Below are 24,908 nucleotides of genomic sequence, written 5' to 3' on the forward strand. Positions count from 1 at the left end.
AGAGCCTCTGCCAGGAGTGGAGCAGAAGAAGGTTCCTCTCTTAGGATATTTGCCAAAACCTGAGTGTTAAGATGTTTACGCTAACTCTACCTCGCCTGTCCCGTTCACCCTCCTCCTCCCTTTCTGAAGGGAGCATCTTCAGGGCACTTACCTGGTCTGATGGGGCTCTGCATACAGTTTGGAGATGGGATGCCAGGGTGAAGGGGTGCAGAGGCCCGGCTGCTGAGGTCCATGACCGAGGGGGCAGCCGAGGAGGCTGGCTGCAGCCCGGGAGGGTGAGGGCTGTGGTCATGCTGAGATGGGCTGGGGGGAATGCCATTTTCTGACAAAAACTCCTCCAGGTCCATGTATTCCAACTGGAAAGTATCTCCGTCATAGGGAAGGGTTTTGTCCCATAAGGTAGGCCCCAGGAATGCCGACTGGGGGACCGTCGGGCTGTTACTCTCATCATCCAGCTTCTTTTCCTTGTCTTTATCTTTACTAAATGCTGCAGAAGAAGGGAAAGTTGGACTTAAAAAAAAAAAAAAAAAGAAAGAAAGAAAGAAAAGAAAAACAATACCGCTCTTTTACCACTCTTCCTGGCCTGTTATAAAACTACTTCCCACGAATGGCAGGATCCTTCTCTGGCTGCTGTCTTTTGTAGATCTAGAGTTAAAAGTTCAGGCAGGACGTGGATCTCTGCCTGTTTTTCAACATCTTCCTATTTACTTTGGAAAGAAGGCACTAGCCCTTGGGGCAGGGCTACAGGCTGATCTAGGATAAAAACCAGCGAACAGCCTCAGCACCTTATTTGAGAAGAGTAATAACTTAAATTTAAAATAGTAAAATAACACCTGCGATTATATGCAACTGCTGTCATTTTTAACAAAACAACAGCCAATAACCAGGCTTGAATTATCTTCCAGAAATTCAACACAGCAACAATATGAGGTCATTTAGACTTACAAAGCCAGTGAGTTAGTGGTCTTAATTTTGGTAAGGCAGGGACCTTCCACCCTTCTTTAATATCATGTTTAGAGCACCTACTGGATATCTGGTTCTTTCCATATATTATCTCAAAAATCTCACAATAAACTTGCTAAATAGCAATTACCTCCATTTACAACAAAGACTTGGAGGCTCTGAGACTTGAAGGAACTTGACCAATGCCTCATGTTGGCAGAGGAGAAAAATGAGAACTTTCTGAGCTCACATGTGTTAGCTTCTAAAGCCACTGGGGCACACTGATTTTTACGAAAGGAGTTTAAAAAAATACAAAGTGTTTTCTTCCTTCTCTTCCCAAACATTTGAGTATGATCCAATTTATAAACAGTATGCATTTACAAAACCTTTCAAAAGCACAGATATTGGAAAAGGTGAGTTATTCTATACACTTATGTTGGAAGTATGCAGCTATTTTCTACCTGGAAATACTGCTCGCCCATTAGGTCTTTAACAAGCATTCTGGATCTTGCCAATTCTAGTATTCAGTCGTGGGTGGAATCTGGGATTAAGGAATTTGCTTCTGAGTTTCATCTTCAGAGAAACACAGCCTCCACTGCCATCCATTCTAACCCTCTACCGTCTCATCTGAAAATCTGACTTAAAACACCCACATATGCAAAAGCCTGCAGCAGGCAGCCCCTTCCTCCCAAATGCTCTTCCTTAAAGCATAGTTAAGGAGGGGTCCGTGGCTATCATCTGCAGATTGCAAACTCTTGCAATGCAACAGGTTGTCCTTTCCTAGGAAAGAAGGTGCAAGTACTCCCAAGCTATTTGTAGCCAAATAACCTTTCAAGACTTTACACTGTGAGTCGCACGGTTCGCATTTGCTACTGTGATACCGAAGACATGAAACCGCATCAACCCAAATCCGTGGTATCACTAGCTGGGTTTGGGGCCCTCATCACACGTACCCCTCCTCTACCGCTATGGCCAAGGTTGTCTTGGGAAGGTTTGGGACTTACCAAGAAAGGGCTCAAGCCAGAGGAGGCTCCTGCGCGATTACACGTGAGCCTGCTCCGCTCTCCCCTCCCACCAGAAAAAGTGCACCGGGAAAGTGTCAGCGCTGGAGGCGTGCACCGCTTCCCGCCGAGAGACCACTCCCCCCACCGGTCCCAACCCCCACCCCGCTTTCTCAGCTACCCTTCACCAGGAGAAAAGGCGTCTTCTCTCACACCTCGTGGGTTACAAATACTAACCAGTAACAGAAGCTGTAACACAACCCCAAAACCCAGGCTACGCAGTGAGACCCCCTCCCTCAAGCCAACCCCCGCCCCCTGCCCCGCACAGAACCAGGCCCCAGGGTTTCTTCTCTCCAGCCCGGGAGGCTCTGCCCTCCGCAGGCGGGCTCGCTCTGCGTGCGGGTGTACCTCGTTCTAGGGAACGATCCTGACCTGTCAAGTTACACCTCCCACCCGCGCCGCAGGAGCGGGACCCAGGGAGGCCGGGTGCCCGAAGCTCTTTAAATGTAGCTCAGGAGGGGTTCCTCCCCTTTCATGGAGGAGGAGGAGGAGGAAGGGGAGGAAGGGTGCTGGGTGAGCTCCTCAATTTCATCAGAGCGGGGCCGGGGCGCCGCGGGACAGGGCGGGAGCGGGGTGGGGGGATGCTCCAGCGGGCGTGCCCGGCCGCGGAGGGGGACCCCCGGAGCGTCGTCCCTTCCCGGAGCGGGGCCGCGGCAGCGCTCACCGTCTTCGTGGTGAAGGGGGAGCTTCAGCGGGTTCTCCAGCAGGGACCTGAGCACGCCGTAGGGAGGCGGGATAAAGGTGGGATTCAGGGGGAGCGGTCGGGACATTTTCTCCATCGCGATGCACTCAAAATTTTTCCCCTTAAAAAAAGAAATAAGAAAGAAAGAAACAACCGCCCCCTAAAATGTTGCTGAGCTTTTCCTCCGTCCTTTGCCAAAAGTACTCGCTCTCAAGGCGGTGGAGAAAAGGGAAGAAAAAAATTACTTATATTTTTATAAATACATCTGCATAAAAATATATATTAAAAAAAAACTTTCGGGTTTCCAGTGCAGACGGTCCCAGGAGAGCGCGCCAAGTGCCCGCGGGCTCCCCGGCGACGCGCAGGATGCTCTCACCTGCCTCGAACCCCTCGTCTTGCAAAATGTTCAAAATTGAAAAAAAAGAAAGAAAAAAAATATGTCGACGGCTGCAGAAGGGCAGAAGGCACCGCGCCGACCCCAGCCCCTAGTGCCAGCACCGGAGGCGGCGCGCCGTCCCACCCCACCCCCCTCCCCGCGCCGGCGGCCGCTGCTCCCCAGCGCTCCGCGGCCCCGCAGCGCCGGGCTCAGCGCATCCGGCCACCCATGTGCCGCGGCCCTGACAAGAGTGACGTCAGGGCCCGCACCTCGCGCCCATAGGCGTGCGGGGGCGGGGCCACGCGCGGCCCCGCCCGCCTGGCCCGCTTGCCCCGCCACCGTGTGTTTAGCGTCGCCGCGCGCGCCGATTTTCCGGGACTTTGCAGCGCTGGATGGTTACAGGGGAGCAGGTGCCAGATTCCCTGGGCCATCAACTTACGCTCCGGTATTTTTATTTTATTTTATTTTATTTTGGTCTGGATGGGAAGAGGAATGAGAAATTTATATCCATAGTTTTCAGGCTGGGAATAACCTGAGGAGTTTAAAAAAAATCCCGATGCCCAGGCCACATCCCAGATCAATTAGAACAGAACCTCCGGGGTGCTATCCGGGCGTCCATAGTTTTTAAAGCTCACCAGGTGGTTCCAAAGAGTAGCCAAGTTTGAGATGATTGGTTTAGATCGGATTGAAGGTAATGACTCTTCTCAATATTTCTCCTGGCCCCAGCCAAGCTTAGCGTCTTCTTTCTTGCCCGGTTTCCACCACCACCAAAAAATAACTACTTCCTACAAGTCCGAATGGGATGCGAAAAGCAGAACGGGGAGCAGAGGGCTGAGCTGCTGGGCACTGTTGCCCACGCTGCCCAGAGGTGTTAACGGTGGGGGGGGCGAGAGGGGTAGACATTTGCCTGAAACGGAAAGAGGCGGGAGAGACACAGACACACTGAATGGGATTTTAGGAATATTTACTCTGGGTGAGTACAGGTGACTGTGCTTGGGTCAAGTTATTAGGTCTGCACGGTGATTCAAATAATTTTGTAAAGTATCCCCTACGGGGGTTTCGGCTTTCCTTGCTGTCACAGCAGCTGCGACGTCTCCCTCTGCCAGTTTGACCCCGCGGCGCCCACGGTCCCCGAGAGCTGCGTGCGACCCCTGTGTGGTAGCTCCGTCCCCGCGTGGGGTGGTGCGGGCGCTGGCGTGGCGTGCAGCCGCGGCGCCCCCTGGAGAGCTCCGCGGGGGTCCAGGCAGCTTCTCCCCCTCCCTCCTTACCTCTGCTTACTAAGACTAGGGTAGTTCGATCTGGGGAAGGGGCTGCAAGAACGAATGGGCACGAATTAAAGAACACCGGTTTTCAGTGAGACGTAAAGGCCTCTGTGACCCCAGGCTGAGTCGCTGGGGAAGGATGTGGTGGAGTCTTGATGGGGTTTACTTCCCCAGGAAGGGGTTGTAAGAGAGGAGGCGCCTGAAACCCCAGAGATCAGGAGCGGCGGCGCAAGGGGATTCAGGGTACCCTGGCAGGATGATTGTGGCAAGTGCCTTTCTGCCCTGAGCTGCAGGTTCCTCATAAAAGGACACGTAATCCAGTGACCTCAACCTCTTCACTCTAAAATCATGGCAAAAGGGTAAGGCGACGTTCTAAGTGAGACGTTGTTGCAGTGTTTCAGATTTCAGACAAATTCCAGAAACAGCAAACTTTTAGTTAATGCCACATGCATTTATTGAGCACCACGGTATGTATGCCAGCGACTATGCGGGGGCTAGTGAAAAAAGATGAAAAAGACATAATTTTAACCTTCAAGAACTCATCGTTTAGGGTTTGGCATATAAACAAACAATGTAAAATAGTATTAAAAGAACAAAAATGGAAAGATGGAGGTGGCAGGGGCACTTACATTATTAGGAGAGGGATTCTAGAGAAGGTGCCTAAGCTGGGCGTGGAGCTAATAGTCTTTCGTGAATGGTCTGAATCCATTAATTCTATTATATATATTTTTTTTAATAAAAAAGGGAATCCATCTCCACTATCCTTTTGGAGAGAGAGGCTATTTCCCTGTCTTGAGTTCCTTACATCCCTGTAAGTTCATAAACTGGGAGGACTGAGAGCATCCTCTCAGCCTGGTTAGAAATCTGTTAGATTGCAGATTCCAGGTGCACAAAAGATGCGTTACCTAAGCTTTGTGTAACAGTCCACTGACATTACTCAGCACACCCAAAGCGCTCCACCTGCTCATGGTTCTCTGCATGTCCTCACTTCCCCATGTTTGCAGACATGAAACTCTTATCAGGTCAAGTAATCTGGTTTCCCAGAGTAATCTTCTCCTTACCACCTGACACAGCTAAATACTGTGGCTTGGAAATTGCATTTCTCATTGCACGTGGATGAACTGGCATTGGTTGATCAAGCAGTTTCTTGGGAAATCGGTTCATTTAATTTAATTCCCCTGAGCCTGATCAACTTGTCACAGACCAGATTGAGGACCAGCCCTTTAGACCATGGTGACTCCCTCTCACTTCTCTCCATCCTTCTCTAACTTCAAAGGTATTTCTTAGAGTCTTAAAAATTATAAGCACTGGCTAATCTTCAATCTAGCCCCATTCCTTAACAAGATAAATGAAATTGATGCATCTTTTCTGCTCTGGCCATTTGTAAATGTTATTTTCTTCTTCTTTTTTTTTTAACACTTTATTTTAACCATGAATATTTTATTCATGGTTATTTTAACCATGAATAACTTTCTTTCTCTTTCTCTCTCTCTCTCTCTTCCCCAGAAGCAGTTGCGGATGGCTGCTCAAGAGAAACGAGCAGGATAGAAGAAATCAAAGGTTATATTGGTTGGGTAGTAAGACCCTCTGAATTCTACAGGCTAATTCTCAAATGGACATATCCCTAATGAACACTAACCCCAATCTGCACATATGCCCAGAGATGACTGCCACTCACAAGTGCTTAGCACTTGTCCACTTACAGAGCCCTTCCATGAGTGTCATATCATGTAGCCTGACAATTCCATGAGGAAAGCAATGATTCTGATTTTTGATTGCTGTGTAACAGATCACTCCAAAACCTAGTGGCTTAAAACAACCACCATTTTATTATTTCTCATTATTCTGCAATCTGGGTTAGTCTCAGCTGGGACACTGGGGTGGCTGGTCTTCTCTTTCTCTTCACCTGGCCTCCTTATACTATAGATTCATTTTGCTTGTTTTACAATTTCATGCAAGTGAAATCATACTGTATGTACTCTCTTGTGTGTAGCTTCTTTCACTCTGCACAATATTTTTGACATTCACCAATGTTGCATGTAGTTCATTTCTTTGTATTAGTGAGTAGTATTCCGTTGTATGAATATACAAAAGTTCATCTGTTGTATTGGTGGACATTTGGGTTGTTTCCAGTTTTTAGGCATGAATAAAATGTTTATGAGTATTCTTGTCTGAGTTCTTTTGTGAACACATGCTTTCATTTCTCTTGGATAAACAAATAGGAGCAGGATTGCTGAATCATAGAAGAGATGTGTGTTTTACTTTAGAAGAAGCTCTTCCATAGTCTTCTGAAGCAGGTAAATTGTCCTGCATTTCCAGCAACAGTATATGTGAGTTCTGGTTGTTCTAGCTCCTCATCAATATTTGGTGGTGTCAGTTTCTCTTAAAACTTGTAGCCATTCTAGTGGATGGATAGTCAGTTCTCAATGGACCTTTCATCTGAATTTTCCTGATGACAAATGATGGCATCTGCTACTTCATGTGCTTCTTAGCAACTTGCACATCTTCCTGTTCAAGTCTCTTGCCCATTTTTGAATTTGGTTATCTTTTGATTAATGAATTTTAGGAGTTCTTTTATATACTTTGGTTATAATCTCTTTGTCAGATGTTTGTGTGTTGTGAATATTTTCTTCCCATCTGTGGCTTGCTGATTAGTTTTTATAATAACGTCTTTCCATGAGCAGTTTTTAATTTTGACAAAGCTCAATTTGTCAATTTGTTTTTCATGATTATTACTTACTGTGAACTAGGAAACTTTTGACTACTCCTGAGTCCTGGAGATATTCTCCTATACTTTCCTTTATAACTTTTATAGTTTAAGCTTTTTCATTTAGGCCTATGACCCATTTCAAATTAATTTTTGTGTATACTATGAGGTAAGAATTAAGGTTGGTTTTACTCATGGGGATAGCCAATTGTTTTAGACTTTCATTTCCCCCTTGAATTTTTTTTTTCTTTTTTTTTTTTGAGTTGGAGTCTCACTCTTGTTGCCCAGGCTGGAGTGCGATGGCATGATCTCGGCTCACTGCAACCTCCGCCTCCTGGGTTCAAGTGATTCTCCCGCCTCAGCCTCCTGAGTAGCTGGCATTACAGGCACGAGCCACCACATCTGGCTAATTTTTGTATTTTTAGTAAGAGACGGGGTTTCTCCATGTTGGCCAGGCTGGTCTCGAACTCCCGACCTCAGGTGAGCCACAGGCCTCGGCCTCCCAGAATGCTGGGATTACAGACATGAGCCACTGCACCCAGCCCCCTCTTGAATTGTTTTGATGTTATTGCTGACAATTATTTGACTGTGTATTTGCAGGTGACCCAAACTTTTGACCCCAAGGAAAAATAGGTGTTTTATCACTAAGGACAGAATAATGCTATTTCTATGTTCTTTCTAAGTTTCCTGGGGTCTGATTCATATCTAGCAACAGAAAAAAGTTCATCAAAGTTTACGGCTAAAATGAATGCCTCACTTTCCGTGGCTCATTCAGTTTGTTGACAAGACCTCTGCAAAGTTGTCCACATTAAGTTAGATAAGAGCTAAAAGCAGAGGCATTATCCAATTTGCTTTTTTGTGTATGAGCAAATAATTAAGCCTATTGGCTAGCAATGCCTCAGTGCTCCTGTCTTAACCTGCATGTGCTTAAACAGTAAGTCAAAACTAAACCTCTTTGTTAGAAAAATTCAAACAAATACTAGATAAAGAACATTTGACAAGCCACTGAAAAACCCTTCAGTTGGCCCTTCAAGGAGAAACGGATAGCAGAGGCTCTGGAGGTTTAAAACTGTCCTAAAAATAGGAATGACCATAGAAGAAACGTTCTTCAGAATCAACTTCTTAAAAGATGCCAGCACAGCTCTCCTCTGAAGTTCTGGAAATTAGCCTTTTGCCCAGCCAGTGGTTGCCACCTGTCCTGTCATTTCAGAAGTTTTGATAGTGAGGTTGGGTGGGGAGTCCTTGGTGCAGCCCGGTGGGGGCAGACGTGAGGCAGCCATTTTGGCACCAGCCTTGCGGGTCTGCAGAGAGAGCTTTGCAGTGTAAGCAGTGTTTATGTTTCAGATCCCCAGTGGGTGTGAAACGTTGTTGAGCACACAATGCCTGCCACTGTAGCCTACTTGGGGCTAGGAACCTGGGGTGGATGGAGACAAGCACTGTGGTTACGAAGGGCTTTATACTCCAGTGAGCCAAACCTCTAGATGAACCTGTTTATCTCGTTGTCAGAAGGGCACTTTATCCAGGGAATTAATTCAGAAGTGAAAGGCATCACGTGGGAGTTAGGCTAGATATGCCTAACCCAGGCTTGTTCCTTCTCTCCTTCCCGAAACCTCTAACTCAGCTAAAGCACCAAAAAGGAAAATTATATCTAATTAGCTTAACTACTGGAGACCCCCAAATCTCTTTACTTGATGTAGGATCATGGAAACCAAAACAATAAAACATTTGTTGGGAATGCCAAGCTCTCCTCCGAGGCTGACTCATGTAAAGGAGCATGAGTCCTTCCCTATCCTTTCCTTGAGGCTTCCCTGTCCTTTCCCTGAGCCCTGTATTGTTTGAGTAAATCTGAGTAGGAAAGACTAAGATAGGTAGATAGATAGAAGAGACACTAAATCAGGCATGTGTGTGTATGTGTGTTTCACATCAGAGGATGGTAGGATTTCTATACATGTGATAGGAAGGAGGATGAAAGAAAATTGTATAAAAGAGAAAGAAAAGAATGTGTGTGGCAAAAGGAGAAGAAAAAAAATCAATGCAGTGTATTGCATAGAATGAACACAGGATTTGGGGCTAGATATACATTCACACCTGCCACTATTACTTCTTCTACTACTACAACAAATGCCAACAACAGCATAAAGAAGGCATAAACTATTGTGTGTTTGTGTTCTGGAGCAACGTTAGACCTGTTAAATATATTATCTCATGTATTACTTGTGACAATGATATATATTTCATTATTCCCATTTTTCAGATGATGACACTGAGGCCCAGAGAAATGAGTGACTGGTCATGATCCTACGGCTAGCTAATACATGGAGAAGCTATGAGTTGAAAATAGGTCTGCTTGACTCCAATGCTTGCACTCTTAACCTTGCTCCAGTAAATAAATGACAAACACTCATTCAATAAACTTACTCTGTTTTTACTGGTTCAAGTTCTGCCTCTGTCCTGTGACCTTGGATAACCTCTCTGATCTTAAGTTTCTTTGTATGAAATATGAACTAATGCCTGTGCCTCCCAGCTTGCAGAGTTGCTAGGAGGATTAAATGAGATAATTTATGTGGAGGTGCTTGGTACATTGTGAAGCGCTAAACAAATGTGAGGGCTTGCTATTTGGGGCTTTTTTTGCATTTTCTGGTTTCTCTGCTCCTTTGCAGAGATGCTCCCACTTATGAATCTGCAAAACTGTTGATGTAGTCCATGATATTAGAAGCTACTTTTCATCCAAACACACATCCCTTTTTCTTCTCACCCTTTTCTCCCTCTCACCAGGGGCAGCTAAATTCTATTGCTCTCAGTCTCCAAAAGAGACACAAGTTTGAAGTTCAATAAAAAAAATCAAATATAGCAGATTCCAAATAGCCACTCAGCCAGAGTCGGGAAAGAATAGCTATTTCCTATATCTTCGTAAGGGGTGAAGGAATAGAAGTTTGTGGACTAACTAACACTTTAAAATTATTTCAAGTCTAGTAAATGCAACTGCAGGTAGAGACGGTTGAGCTGTAGAGGCAGAAAATCACCATGACTCAGAAGCTAGTCTTTAATTTGCTCAGTATCCAGTGTCAATTAGACTGAGTGAAATTGACTGACATCGACCACATTCTAAAATGTAACTTGAAAATCAAAATAAAAAATTATATATAATTTCTAAGCTGCACTTCGGGCTCTTTTATGTGCATGGAAAATATAAGACCAGGTATCCTCAGGTGATCAGAGTTTATTTTTAAGCTAAATAAGTGGAGAGCAAGACTACAAAACTGTGCTGAGTGTATGCATGCTCTGGTGGACCAAGTATTTTCATGACCAATGCAACCTGAAAACCTGCGGAGAACTTGAACTACGGCCTATCATCATGTAGGGTATCAGGACCAACTTCCCTCCCTTTATTGCGTATTAATCCCAAAACAAAGGTTCTGATTCATAGACATTGTCACCATCTTCTTTGAAGTTTCTGCACCGGGTGGAGTCTCACGTGAGCCATCTCATAAGTGATTGGCTAACCTTACACCTATAAATGAGTGTCTCTGTTGGGACATTGGTAATTGGTCCAATTATAGAGCCCAAGGCAGCTGGTTTAACTCAGACACTGGCAAAGTACCATGTGCAGCCAGATTAGCCTGGCATAGCTTTCCTTGAAAAAGGAGCTCTTTCTAGGGAGCATGCCAGGTGTGTTGAACTTCAAGCAATACTTAAAAATTTGTGTCAGCTGGAAAATGTGTTCCCTGCCCTATAGGGATACTCTCCATGGGAGCTTTCTTGCTGAGCATGGAATCGGAGCAAGGGGAGTGAATTGGATGACCTTAATGACATCAGGCAGTGCCAGCCGGGTGCGCACAGCCTTGCCGAGTCCTTCTTTCCAATTGAGCATGTGGATGTGAATGTTTCCATCCCAGGGACTTGGAGCCAGGGTGAGAGAAGCAGGAGGAAGCATCCTGAAGGGTCTTGCTTGGCCCACTGTGGTTTTAGATCTTACACATCAATAGACACATTCTAGGGTTACTTTCTTCCTACTCATTATGCCTCAAAGGCATTGCATCTGCTGGTCTTTGTACAGCGCTGGAGGCAGCATTCCTGACTCTTTGGACTTCACTTTTACTAGGTTCCAAGCACACTATTCCCCATCTGTTAATGCACTTTTGGTGTCAGGCAGGGAACATTAAGATTGATGAGCTTTCAGCAGGTCTGCTTTCCTGAGACGACAACTTAGTCTTCTGCTTCTCGATGCACACAACACTGGTAGAGGGCTCTCCTAGGCCAGGTACTGTGCTGGGCACTGAGGACTAAAGCAAGGAGGAGAAATGTGGTCACAAAGGCCTTACAGTCGGGTGGGGATATAGCAGCTTAACCAAATACCTATCTCGGTATGACAGGTATCATTGATAAATAAGGAAAAAGGGAGTATGAGTGGGAAAGTGATTAACTCTGTCTGAATGGCTCAAGGCAGTCTTTATAGATGAGCTTCAAGTAAGGTTTTGTAGATAGAATAAGAGTACATCAGGGAGGCAGGGAATGGGAGAGGAATGCCAGTACGGTCTACACAGGCAGGAATACCACAGTCTGAATACAAGCTGTTCAGTTTTCTGGAATGCAAAGCTTACTAGAGGAAGAATGACACTGATTATTTTAACAGTAAGAACTATTATTTGCTGACCACTGACTGGGCTAGGCATTGTGCTAAATTCTTTGCATGCATCATGGTAACCCATCTTTAAAACAACCCTAGGAAATGGGTACTACTATTTCTTACTGATGAAATTTCTTGCCTATGTCATAAACCCAAGTCAAACTGGCTTAGGCAAATGGAGGGGTTTTGAAAACCTTTTCAGTCTCTTCCTTCTCTTTTTGTGTTGTTTTTATTCTCTGCAAACTTAACCTCTACCACACACTGGAGCATGTGATTTCTGAGTTTTACATATTTGCCTTTCCTCCACCAGAGAGGAACCAATTTTCTTTCTCAATTTTAGTTTAAAAAATCCCAGAGAGGCCAGGCACGGTGACTCACACCTATAATCCCAGTACTTTGGGAGGCAGAGGTGGACAGATCACTTGAGGCTGAATTTGAGACCAGTCTGGCCAACATGGCAAACGCCTGTCTCTACTGAAAATACCAAAATTATCCAAGTGTAGTGGTGCACACCTGTAATCACAGCTACTCAGGAGGCCAAGGCACAAGAATCTCTTGAATCTGGGAGGTGGAGTTTGCAGTGAGCCAAGATTGCACCAATGCACTTCAGCCTGGGGGAAAAAAAAATTCTCAGAGAAGGGTTTAGATAGGCCCAGCTTAGATCAGCTGTCCATTCTTGGATTAATTAGTAATGGGACTGTTAGGAACGTGACCATTCCAACCGGCACTGATGGTTAGAGGGAAAGGAGGAGCAATATCCAAGAGGAAGGAATCCCAGGCAGATGGAAGTACATATGCCCACTGAATTCTTCATTTTGTAGATGAGGATATTGAAGCTTTGAGAGGTTGAGCAACATGTTGAGGTCACACAGCTAGTAAGGAGCAGAAACTAAAATTCAGTCTATCTCAGTGGTTCTCAAAAAGGAGCTCTGGAATAAGACCACCGGAGCTCAATGCTGGTTCCACCATGAATTAGCTGAATGGGTGACTCTGGGTACATCACTGAGCTTCTGCGTGCTTCAGTTTTCCCAACTGTAAAATGAGCAGGGTAATTGTACCAAGCTCACAGATGAGGATTAGATGCATTAATACCTAGGGAGAACTTAAGACTAGTGCCTGGCACAAAGGATAAGCTCAATAAATATGAGTTGGCATGCTCTCATGCTTCATGCTAGCTTCTTGTCCTGGTTGGATGAATGGCTGTTTCAATCTTCAGGGTTCCGCTCAGCTGCCTTCCTTGGTGAAACCTTCCTGATGCCCCCAGAAAAAGTTAGTCCTCCTTTGTGCTCCTGACACTTCTGCTTTCGTGTCCATCTTCCCAACTGCTCCTTGAGGATGTGGTTCTTTCCTCTTGACACGTGTCATTCCACCAAACAGTATACCCACTACATAGAAGACATTCAGTAACTGTTTGAAGGCATAAATATGCAGATTTCACCGGGGCAACACCAACATTGTGGGTCATTGAAAGGTGGGTCATCTGAACTGATCAGTTTGCCAAGCATTGTTTTTTCCAGCTCTCACATTTCAACTCTTCTTATTTGCCTGCCCCTGAAGGAGTGAAAAATATCATTTACAGAGTTCAGGAAAGTGGTTCTTCCTCCTTTGCTGTCAGCTTTTATCCAAATCTGAATGTCGGTCGTGTTTGTTATCAATGCTTCCCAGAGTCTCCATTACCTCCCCAGCGTGGGTTTCTGTTTACCTACTGTGACTTAACCCTGACCACTCAGCTGTCCTTCCTTATGAGTTTCTGTACACCCTGAGTCAGAATGGCTGCCTGTCCAAGTGAGACCTACTGTCAGGTTTGTAGGCTTGTGGGTCCAGTTGCTACTCAGTCAGTGCTTAAGAGTTACAAGCCGCCGATAACTAGTAATCTGGGTATCTCATACCATTGCCTAATCATTCTGGTTCTTTGTTAAGAAGATGGCAGGCAGCCTGTGGGATTTTCTGTCTTTCTTTTCCTTTTTCCTTTTTCCTTTTTTTTTTCTTTTTTTGAGACAGAGTTTCACTCTTGTTGCCCAGCCTAGAGTCCAATGGTGCGATCTCAGCTCACGGCAACCCCGCCTCCTGGGTTCAATTGATTATCCTGCCTCAGTCTCCCGAGTAGCTGGGATTACAGGCATGCGCCACCACCACGCCAGGCTAATTTTTGTATTTTTAGTAGAGACAGGGTTTCTCCATGTTGGTTAGGCTGGTCTCAAACTCCCAACCTCAGGTGATCCTCCTGCCTTGGCCTCCCAAAGTGCTGGAATTACAGGCACGAGCCACAGCGCCCAGCCTGGATTTTCTTTTTTTTCTTATTTTAAAATTAAAAAAACATAAACCTTACAATTCAGGGTCATTGCAGCACTGAAAGACAAAAGCCACACTCAGTTGTTCTTTATCAGTAGCTGTCAAACTTTATAATACCACAGTTTAGAGGAGCTGGCTAGAATGCAGATTCTTGGTCCTGCTGCTAAAGATTCCTGTTGAATAGTCTGGAATGGGGTTGAAGTATCTGCCTTTTTAACAAGGTAGGTAGTTTTCTATGGCTGCCCTAACAAATTACCGTAAACTCAGTGTCTGAAAACAACAGAAACTTTTCTGTCACAGTTCTGGAGGCCAGAAGTGTGAAGTTGAAGTGTCAGCAAGGCCATGCTCCCTCCAAAGGCACCAGGGCAGAATCTTCCCTTGCCTCTTGCAGCTTCTGTTGGCTGCAGGCATTTGTTGGCTTGTGGCTGCATCACTCCAGTCTCTGCACATGGCCCTTTTCTCTGTGTCTGTGTGTCTGAAATATCCCTCTCCTTTCTCTTATGGAAAAACACCAGTCACTGGATTTATGGTATACCCTAAATACAAGATGATTTCATCTTGACATCCTTAACTTAATTACACCTATAAAGACCCTATTTCCAAATAAGGTCACATTCATAGCCACTAGGGGTTAGGATTTGGACATACCTTTTTGAAGGGACACAACCCACTACAAAAGGTTATTCCGACATATGCGGTTCTGGCATCATACTGCAAAAACACTGTCCTAGTTTCTAGACGAGTATTAGAGATTATCCTGACTAGTTCTCATGCAATCTAGACAGTTCTACAGCTGAGTACTAGTCAGTTGAAAAAATTAGAAATGGACCAGGCCCAGTGGCTCATGCCTGTAATCCTAGCACTTTGGGAGGCCAAGGCGGATGGATCACTGGAGCTCAGGAGTTCGAGACCAGCCTGGGCAATATGGTGAAAACTCGTCTCTACAAAAAAAATTAGCTGAGCATGGTGGCTTGCACCTGTACTCCCAGTTACTTGGGGGGCTGAGGCAGGAGGATTGCTTGAGTCCAGGAGGTGGAGGTTGCAGTGAGCTGAGATCACACCACTGCAGATCATACCACTGCACTCTAGCCTGAGTGACAGAGTGAAACCCTGTCTCAAAAAAGAAGAAAGAAAGAGAGACAGAGAGACAGAAAGAAAGAAAGAAAGAAAGAAAGAAAGAAAGAAAGAAAGAAAGAAAGAAAGAAAGAAAGAAAGAAAGAAAGAAAGATGGAAAGAAAGAAAGAAAGAAAGAAGGAAAGAAAGAAAGAAAGAAAGAAAAAGTATGCTTTTCCCTGGCTCATCTTCCTGCCAGTACTTGCTGAGGTGGTTGGCAGGGAGGGCAGGGGAGGAAAACCAGAGGGGCTAGCTTCTTTCCCCGGCTCCATGTTTCTCTCTGTCTCTCTCTGGCTCTCTCTCTATCTGTCTCTCAACTCCTCCACCTGCCTCTGCTCTGAAATGCCTGGTCTTTTCCTCTCCAGCTACCACTTTTAGAGACGTTGGCTGCAAAAGCAAAATTCTAGACTCAGACATTGCCTCTTGGTCAATTGCACTGAGTTTGAATGAGTCCAAAACATAAATATCAAATATATAAATGAATAAACACACACACACACACACACACAAAAGAATGGAAGCATTTTCTCTTTTTTTAATTCATTCAGGATTTTGTATATTGAACCTTGAAAAAAATCAACTCCTTTATCCCCTATAATCCTCATCCTGGTTTTCCCCTCCCAATATTTTATCAGTATAATTTTACCATTGAGATAAGATTCCTCCTCTTTCTCTTCCTGTGTGTTAATCATGTTTCTCATTCAATTTCAAACCAAAGAAGGCTTTGAAACCAAGGACCTACAATAATGCCTGTTTTTCTGCAAAAGTATAGGCATCTTAATGTCGTGGCTGCAATCTGCCTTGTCTACAAGAGCCTCATCTCCTTTACCACGTGTTCATTTCCTGAACACCTAATCCTCCAATGATCAGTTACAAATCCTGTAGCCAGTGCCCCCTCCTAAGACCAGACATAGTTCACCTTTTATACAGTCCTCAGTCTTTTCTCCTCCAAAGCGATACCAGGTCCTAGAACCCTTCCCAGAAGCTGTAACTCCTCTTTGACATCAGAAATCTGGTCCATTTGCCTTGGGTTCCAGCCCAAAGCTGTCCCTCCCCCTGCATTATCAGGTATTTACTGCATTATCAGGTATTTTCCTGGTAGCAGAATCTAGCTAAATGAACCTCTTGACTGAGATCCACCTGTTTCATTTTTGTAGCCCTGCTATTCGTTTAACCCTCAGTGAATCCACCTCGCACAACAACACGGCTGATGAATCCCACAAATGTAATGTGGAGAGGGCCAAAGAAACCAGATGTAAAAGGGTATGTGCTGTACATAAATTTCCTATGGGATTAGAAGCCATCATACTCTTGAAGGTGGGTGGGGGCCTGATAAACATTTAATGACTGGCTCTCCTCCGAGCAAGAAAACCATAATTGAAGTGCTGGCTAATGTCCATGGTGTAAATACTCCTAACCATTGCCAATTCAACCTACTAACATGATGTCACTTAACATGGAGCAGGAGAAGTGTGTGCTATAGCATAGCATTATGTGGTATTTCCACTAGACAGATACGATAGATAAATAACCTTAAGAGCATAAATAAGTGAATATTTATTACCTATTACTGTGTGCCAAATGATCTTTCTAGCATCTCACTCTCCTACGAATGTAAAATCCCTACAGCTAATGTCACCTGAGATCACAGGACTAAAATGACTGCAAATATCCATGATACTCTCGATTTCCACCATCTTTGAACACTCCTAATCTAGTCTATATTTATTTGTCTTTTCAACAAATGCTTACCCAGCTATATTTCAGGCACTTTTTTCTCTTTGATAGTTTTATTGAGGTATAATTGACATACAACAAACTATACATGGTTAAGTACACAATTTGATAAATTTTGAAGCCATTACCTATGAAGCCATTACCATAATCAAGATAATGTCCATATTTATGATAACTGGCACTCAAAAGCCACAGGAGCTAGCTTCAGCACAGGACTGGGTTGGGTAAGTGAACAGAATGGAACATGATGGGAGATTCTGGAGTTGGGATGATGTTCTATTTCTCGATCTCCGTGATAGTTAAATAGGGATTTCTGCGTGCTTAAAATGTATTGAGCTGAACACTTACAATATGTGGACTTTTCCCAATGTGTGTTAAACATCAATAAATTTCACCCCAAAAATGGAGTAGGATTAAAGAGGGAAAAGGGTCAATTACTTCTTCTGAACTTAAAATTCTCTGGTTTTCTGTTGCATTTCAGTTAAAATGTCAGCTCCTTCCCACAGCTTTCAAGCCTTGCCCTGCAGCTTCTAACCCCTAACTATATTTCTAGCTTGACTAGCTTAGGCCTTAGTTTCTCAAAGCTATCAAGTTCCTTCCAGCCTCAGGGCCTTTACATATGCTGTTCCCTCTGCCTCAAGCTCTTTCTGCCACTGTGTTAGTCCACTTTTGCACTGCTATAAAGGAATACCTGAGACTGTGTAATTTATAAAGCGGTTTGTTTTAGCTTACAGTTCTGCAGGCTGTGCAGGAAGTGTGGTGCCAGGATCTATTTCTAGTGAAGGCCTCAGGGAGCTTACAATTATGGTGAAAGGCAAAGGGGGCGCCAGCGCATCTTACAGCAAGAGAGGAAGCAAGAGACAGACAGAGAGAAAAAGAGAGAGAGAGAACGAGGGGGGGAGAGAGAGAGAGAGAGAGAGAGAGAGAGAGAAAGAGGTTGCCAGGCTCTTTTTAACAACCATATCTCCTGTGAACTCATAGAGTAAGAACTTACTGATTATAGCAAGAACAGCTCCAAGCCATTCATGAGGGATCCGCCCCCATGACTCAAACACCTCCCACCAGGCCCCACCTCCAGCATTGGGGATCACATTTCAACATGAGATTTGGAGGGGACAAATACATACACAAACCATATCGGCCACTTTTCCTAAAGCAGCTACTTCCTTCTCATCCTTTAGAGCTCAGCCTAATCATCACCTTCCCAAGTGGCTGCCTTCTCTAAAGTAGTGTTACTCTTTTTCTCAAAGCCTTATTGGTTTCTTTCTGCAGGCTTTTTAAAGTGTGTAACTGTTTCTTCATCTGTTTGCTTTTGACCTTTGGCCTACTTAACTGTAAACTCCATGAGGTCTGGGATCACAGGTTGTGTCTTGTTTACCAGTGTAACCCAGACACAATGTAAGGGGCCCAGGAAATCTTTAATAAAAATGTAATGAATGGGCCCGGGTGCGGAGGCTGTAATCCCAGCACTTTGGGAGGCTGAGGCGGGCAGATCATGAAGTCAGGAGATCGAGACTGTCCTGGCTAGCACAGTGAAATCCTGTCTCTACTAAAAATAACAAAAAATTTAGCCAGGCGTGGTTGCAGGCGCCTGTAGTCCCAGCTTGTCGGGAGGCTGAGGCAAGAGAATCGCTTGAACCCTGGAGGCGGAGGTTGTAGTAAGCCGAGAGCGCACCATTGCACTCCAGCCTGGGTGACAGAGTAAGACTCCATCTCAAACAAAACAAAACAAAACAAAACAAATATAATGAACAAAGCAGTTAATTCTTGGTTGTCTTGGGGAATGCAAGGAAGCTGTGCCCCAGAGGATGTCTGTAGATGTAAGGAGTGGGAGCAGAGGAGTCAGTCTACTACGCTGATTACAAAGCCGCTTAGGTCACTCCTCACCAACTGCAGATTCCATGTCCTGCTTCCTGCAAGAGTCTGAAGGTTCACATCAGATGAGGAGACTGAAGCCCTGAGTGCCTAACGTCATGAGCAGAGGTGGAACTGGAATTGCCATCTCCTGATTCCCAAACTAGAGTTCGCCTCTCTTTGTCATATTTTCAGAGGCTGGAATTGGGGAGTGGGGAAGGAATGAGGAAGGGGGAGAGAAGGAGCATGAGCTTTAATACATGCAGAGATGGAAGAGAATCTGGCTTTATAACTGCCTGGTTCAGCATTCTTAGGCAAATAGCCAAGTCTCCCAAGCCTCAGTTGTCTCATCACTAAAACAGGGATCATAATGACCATTTTATAAGAATCTTGCAAGAAATGGAGGAAACAATATATATATAGTGCCTATCTCATCCTTGGTGTTTTGTGAAAGCCCAGTTGGTTCCTTTTGTTTCCTGTAGTAGCAGCAGCCTCTAGGGGCTGGGCAAGATGAGGCCTCCCCTCGCTATTCCACGAATGTCTTAATCATGGCTTTGATTGTTGCCCAATTTAATTAATGCCCTAGCAGTGGGTTGACATTCTCAGGCTTTAACTGTCTAACAAAAGCACTGGTCCCACAATGCTATGCCAACACATCAAGCTTCTCCTCTTGAATGTCTAATGAATTCATTCCTGTAGGCACTCTGAGAAGAGTGAGAAAATTAAGGCATAGATTGGATGTAAAACGATGACAGTTGTGAGGCATAAAATCAATAATGTCCCACTTTCCCAAAAACCTGGAACCTCTGTCATGTCGAAAATATAGTGAGACATCTTCTGACATACTTGTATAGTGATGCTATTCTTCTAAGAACAATCTTTTTTAATTACAGGTATTTAACTTCTCATTAAAACTTGGTTACACTGATTTTAGGGTTCCAGGCATTAAAATGATGTATGGAGTGAAGTGCGTGCAGAGGAAGGAAAGTGATATATTTTTAGTATTTACTTTCTTGCAGACACTATGCTAGCTGTTCACCTCCTTATCAGATAGGCATACCCTTCTTCATGTTAAGAACTTCAGATTTCACTTAATTTGAATGTAAAACATGCCAGTTGGGTAGAATTTAAGATGCTGTAGCAGAGACTGGGAAAGCAGAGGGGTTCCAATAGGTTAGAAGTTTGTTTCTTTCTCATATAACTGTCCAGAGATAGGCAGCCCGGGATTGTAGGGTTGTTCTGTTCTCCTTCAAGATGGTGCTTCCATTTCTGAAACTAAGATGGTGGCCCCCTGCTGTCACTGTGTTTGCATCCCACACAGCAGAGACAGGGAAGGGCAAGGCAATCTTTTCTTTCAAGGGCATGATTCGGAAGTGCCAGACATCATCTTTGTTCACGTCCCTAAAGAGCTTAGATGATTTAAATAATACAGAAGTTCATTCCTCTCACATGTGACAGTCTAAGGGTAAGCAGTCTGAGGGCTTCCACAGTATCAGGAGCCACATTTCTTGTTTTTCCACCATCCCCCAGGGTTTGTCATCTATACAACAGAGGGCAGCTTACCACCACATGGGTCCACGTCCCAGCCAAAAGAACTGAGAGAAAGAAAGAGAGGACAATCCTTTTCCTCTTGAGGGCACAACCTGGAAATTGTTCACTTCACTTCTGCTCATACCCCATTGGCCAGAATATGGTCACATGGCCAAAACTAGCTGCAAGGGAAGCTGGGAAATGTGCCTAGCTAAAACGGGATAATTTTGTTACTAAAGGAAGAAAGAATAAATGGTTTCTGCCAGAAAATAACTCCTCTGCCATAGGAAACCATTATAGGGATTTGTCCACATGATACAATTTATTTGTCAGAAATTGCATGACTGTTGGATATAAAGTGCACTGTGGAGGGTAGGCACAAGCATGGAAGCAGGAAGAGTAGCTGAGGAATAAAGTGGCCTGGTCTAGGGTGTAGCAGCTGAGATGATAAGTGGTCTGATTCAAGATATATTTTGAAATGTACTTTCAAATGCCCTCAGGACACACACACACAATAATAATAGTATTAACACAAATATTTAAAATAAAAAAAAAACCTAAGCAGGATTTTCTGTGGGGTGGATATGGACTGTGATGGAGAAAGAGGGGATGAGGATCTTTGGATGAAAGGCTTCTTCAAGTCACTCAGGGTTCAGCTCAATGAAGTTTCCTTAATCCACTGGTTCATGGCAGTCATGCTATCACATCATCCTGGTTTTTCTTGCTAAACCATATCTCTATCTGAAATTATCTTGCTCAGTTTTCTGTTTGCTTATTTTCTCTTCCCACTAAAAGCTATGCTCCACGGAGTAGAAATGCTTTCTATCCTGTTCATTATTCCAGTGTTGGCACCTAGAACAATGCCTGGCACACAGTAATATTAAGAGCCAACATTTGTAAGCCAACATTTACTTAACACTTGTTGAAGGGATGAATCAGTTAGATAACAGTTGGTGTTTCTGAAGATGATAAATGAATAGAAAGAAAAATTAAATGATATAATAAGGAAATAGAATGACAGGAGCCAGAAATCTACACATTGAAGAGGCTACAATGTTCTTTAAAAATGGTTAAATATTGACCAATGCTGTCACATTAGTGATGTTGGTTATCTAAAGTTTACAGTCCTAGTAAAAAAAAAGTCAGGTTACTTTAAAAGAAGAAATGTTCAGGCTGCTCTCAAATATCTCAACTCTCTCTTTAGCCCAGTAGATTTTTTTTTAAAGGAATCCCTAGAGATTTAGAGGGAAAAGAGTATGACTCAAGAATTCTAAAACAATCAAATTGTCATTCAAGCATGTAAGAACTGTGGAAACATATCACCTGTCCATTTTTCCTGGAATGGAAAGATATCATTAGGGGCCCTGCACATGATTATGATGTTGAGGCATGTAAGCATTATTGGTGAGCATTAAAATATATTCAACATAAAGTCTGAGTGTTTTTAATAATTACAGTTGTAAAACATAATGTAAACATTACATTTCTTGTAAGAAAAGCTACACAATGTAAAATAATAACTGAAGATTAATTTGGCTGCTTTAATAGGTACCAAATTAACACAGTTTGAACAAGATGAAGTTTATTTCTCCCTCCACAACTGTCTGATGATAAACAGACCACAGCTGCTCTGGGGCTCAATGATACACAGGTTTACTCTCTCTTGTTAGTCTGCATTCCCTGAAGGGTGGCTGTCTTCAGCTTTGATGAATAGGGTTCATGACCATGTTCACTGGGTTCATGTTCTAGCAGCAAGAAAGGTTAAAAGATGGAGAGGGAGCAGAAATTGAACACATCTCTTTTGACCTATGACCTATGACCACACTTAGGAAGGAAGGCTGGGAAATGTGGTCTTCAACTGGATGGCACATGTCCACCTAAATCCTCTATGATTATAGAAGTAGTAGAGAAAAGACATGTGTGGGGAGGGAAACTGTCAATCTTTGACATTCTACTTCAGGGGCTGTTGTGAGAATGAAATGAAGGATATCAGGACACATGCTTAATATTTGCCCCTAAACGTAGTAAGTGTTCAGGAATAGCAGGTATTCTTTTTAAATGAAAAGAACCTTATTTTTCCTTATAGAAATGATAATGTTTGTTATAAAATATTCAAACTATATAAAGGAACACAAAAAAGTCAAGATCACTCTGAACCTCATCTTCAGAGTCAACCACTGCTAACACTATGCCCATATATGATAATTTACCAAATGTGTATTTGAGTCCCAATATGTGATATTAGGGACATAATAAGACAAAGAGGTAAATATGAGCCTTCCAAATTTAGTCGATTTCCTTTTGAATTTATCTCATTGATATAAAACTATGAAAAAAAGATGAACTCTTATAAATGTTTCAGCACTTAAACAAAATGTATTCTCTATAGAGTAAATAACTGGTATATATACCTACTATTTCAACTATATTAGTTGCGTTATGTGTTTATGTTATGTTATTTGGTGCAAAAAATTTATGATCGTTTTATCTTCTTTGGGGACCGGACCATTCATAATTATAAGGTCTCCCCTTGAGTTTGAACATCTGATCTTAATATCACAGCCCATCCTTCCTTTCTTCTTCCACTTGTCTGGATTCTTAGGTTGATATGTGAGTTTGTCCCCAAGCAGGTTCAGAACCCGAATAGGTTAATCTTTTTAAGGACTCAATTTTCTTCTCCCATTCCCTTACAACAACTAGGGTATAGTTTACAGCCACCTGCTTTGTACTTACTAATCTTAGGTTCTATAAGAACTTGAGATATTTTAAACACTGCATATCCTATTTGGATACATTTCCCCCACATTGAAAAAGATTGTGCCAAGTTGTAGCAGCAACTCAAATCTAGAGTTTGAGTTTTCATTAGATTTCAAGTGAAGCCATCAATTCACAGCTAATGTGTAGTTCAAAGGCATTGTACAGGGTTCCTTTGATGCCTTTGAAAATGTCACACATACCTTAACATTTTGTGCTTCATCTATAGAGAAGGAACCACTTCAGAGCTGGCATCTCTATTTACAAAGAGGCAAATATGAACCTTCCAAATTTAGTCAAATTCCTTTTGAATTTATCTCATTAATATAAAACCCTGAAAAAAAAAAAAAAGGGTAAATCCTGGCTTGTTTGTGTCTATTTTTTTCCTAAGAAAATAATAAAATTGATGCCTGCAACTATTTGAGGGTACCCATTACGTGCCAAGCATTTCACATGTATCGTCTTTACTCTGATCTTCATGGCCGCTTGCCATATGAGTGTGATTACCACCATTGCGCAGGTAAGAGTACTGAAGGGAAAGTCACAAGTACAGCTGCACATGTAGACTACCAGTGGCAAGAGGGAGCTGGGGGTCAAGCCTGTTCTGTTTAACGGCAAAACCTCTGTTTGTTCCATTGCTTTAAGAGCTGGACTTCTGAAGCAAATGGGCAATTCTTTGTTTTTCTACGTTTTGTGTTCTGATTAATGTTTCCTCTTTTTCTCTCCCTGGATGCTCTTTACTAGAGTCTAATAAGAACAAATTCCATATGCAGCTACAGAAATGCAAGTCTGAAGGAATGGAAGGCTAGAACCTGTTTTATTTACAGTTCAGCAAACAAATACAATTTGCTTAAATAAACCCACCAGGAGGGTTGGTGGAATCAAGTCTCTTGTTATTTTAGTGCTGTAATTCCAGAATGTACCTCAGTGATTTAACAAAGAACACTGATATCAAATATTACTCTCTATTTATTGCAAATACCACATGAAGATTTTGTTCCTGTTTACAATATGTAAGCTCTGTAGCAAAACATTATATCTAGTTTCAGAAATGCTAACTGCATTTGGATCGCAAAACAGGTAAAATTTTCTGGGGTACTTATTTGTGCTTCTTACAACCAACTAAAACAGTTAACATGTAACTTGGGGAAAGAAAGAGTTGTTTTTGTTTGTTTCCTTTTGTTTTCTTTATTGAGATGGAGTCTCACTCTGTCGCCCAGGCTGGAGTGCAGTGGCATGATCTTGGCTCACTGCAACCTCCACCTCCTGGGTTCAAGCAATTCTGGTCTCTTAGCCTCCCGAGCAGCTGGGATTACAGGCACCTGCCACCACGTCCAACTAATTTTTGTATTTTTAGTAGAGATGGGGTTTCACTATGTTGGCCAGGCTGGTCTTGAACTCCTGACCTCAGGTGATCCACCCACCTCGGCCTCCCAAAGTGCTGGGATTACAGGCGTGAGCCACTGCACCCAGCCGAATTGTTCCTTTTAAATGCAGGTATATTTCCAATAATATGCAATACAAGGTGTTTTGGTATAACTGACTAAAAGGACCTGGGAATGATTTAATGAAATGAGGAAATGATTAGGCCAAACCCATAGCATTATAGTTGTAGGTCTTTTCCACAGATTCAGGCCCTTCTTCAGACTTATTGATTCAAAATTTTGAGAAGTAGAGTTACAGACATGTGCTTTTAGAAATTTCATGGGTAATTCTGATGTGCATCCCTGGTTATAGACCTCTGGGCTGGAGCCAGGTGTGTATCTTTAGTACACTGAGTAGCAACAATAAAATATTTTCTTGCCAATGCTGGCTGCTACTACAAACAGTTATTCTTCCCTGTCCCTTTCCTCATTCCAAGAAAAAGGAATTTATGCAGTGAAATAAAGATGGGCAGATGTTCTCAACAAAGGGCGATATGGATCATCTCATTCTCAAAGAAATCTACCTTACTTGTCTGCCATGAATACC

The 24,908-nt window shown here is 43.3% G+C and overlaps 2 protein-coding genes across 7 annotated transcripts in view; one reads left to right on the forward strand and one right to left on the reverse strand.

Annotated features, from left to right (window-relative positions):
- Nucleotides 1-3,308, reverse strand: part of HLF (HLF transcription factor, PAR bZIP family member) — a 59,864-nt gene extending 56,556 nt beyond the window's left edge. Inside the window, exons 1-2 of one of the 3 annotated variants that reach the window (XM_003912776.4) lie at nucleotides 2,668-3,308; nucleotides 152-487 (exon numbers count right to left, since the gene is read on the reverse strand). In XM_003912776.4, coding sequence (XP_003912825.1) covers nucleotides 152-487; nucleotides 2,668-2,782 — 451 coding nt within the window. In that variant the 5' untranslated portion in view covers nucleotides 2,783-3,308. Of the gene's footprint in view, nucleotides 1-151; nucleotides 488-1,946; nucleotides 2,036-2,667 lie in introns of those variants that run through there. The other 2 variants (XM_021929069.2, XM_009190299.3) reach the window with 2 other exon arrangements.
- On the forward strand, nucleotides 3,108-9,467 carry LOC108582540 (predicted GPI-anchored protein 58). Of its 4 annotated transcripts, none has more exons than XR_004179425.1 (4): nucleotides 3,404-3,506; nucleotides 5,830-5,883; nucleotides 6,546-6,620; nucleotides 9,285-9,467. XR_004179425.1 is itself a non-coding variant. In XM_031657543.1 (2 exons), exons 1-2 carry the CDS (start codon nucleotides 3,123-3,125, stop codon nucleotides 9,324-9,326), a joined length of 426 nt encoding a protein of 141 aa, XP_031513403.1. In that variant the 5' UTR covers nucleotides 3,108-3,122; the 3' UTR covers nucleotides 9,327-9,467. The 4 variants fall into 4 exon arrangements, 2 of the variants coding, with proteins under 2 accessions (XP_031513403.1, XP_031513402.1); XR_001896152.3 differs by lacking the exon at nucleotides 3,404-3,506 and adding an exon at nucleotides 3,628-3,752; XM_031657543.1 differs by lacking the exons at nucleotides 5,830-5,883; nucleotides 6,546-6,620 and having other exon boundaries at nucleotides 3,108-3,506.
- Nucleotides 9,468-24,908: the final 15,441 nt, after the last annotated feature.

Source organism: Papio anubis, chromosome 17 (genome assembly GCF_008728515.1).
Source record: "Papio anubis isolate 15944 chromosome 17, Panubis1.0, whole genome shotgun sequence".
NCBI classification, from domain to species: Eukaryota; Metazoa; Chordata; class Mammalia; order Primates; family Cercopithecidae; genus Papio; species Papio anubis.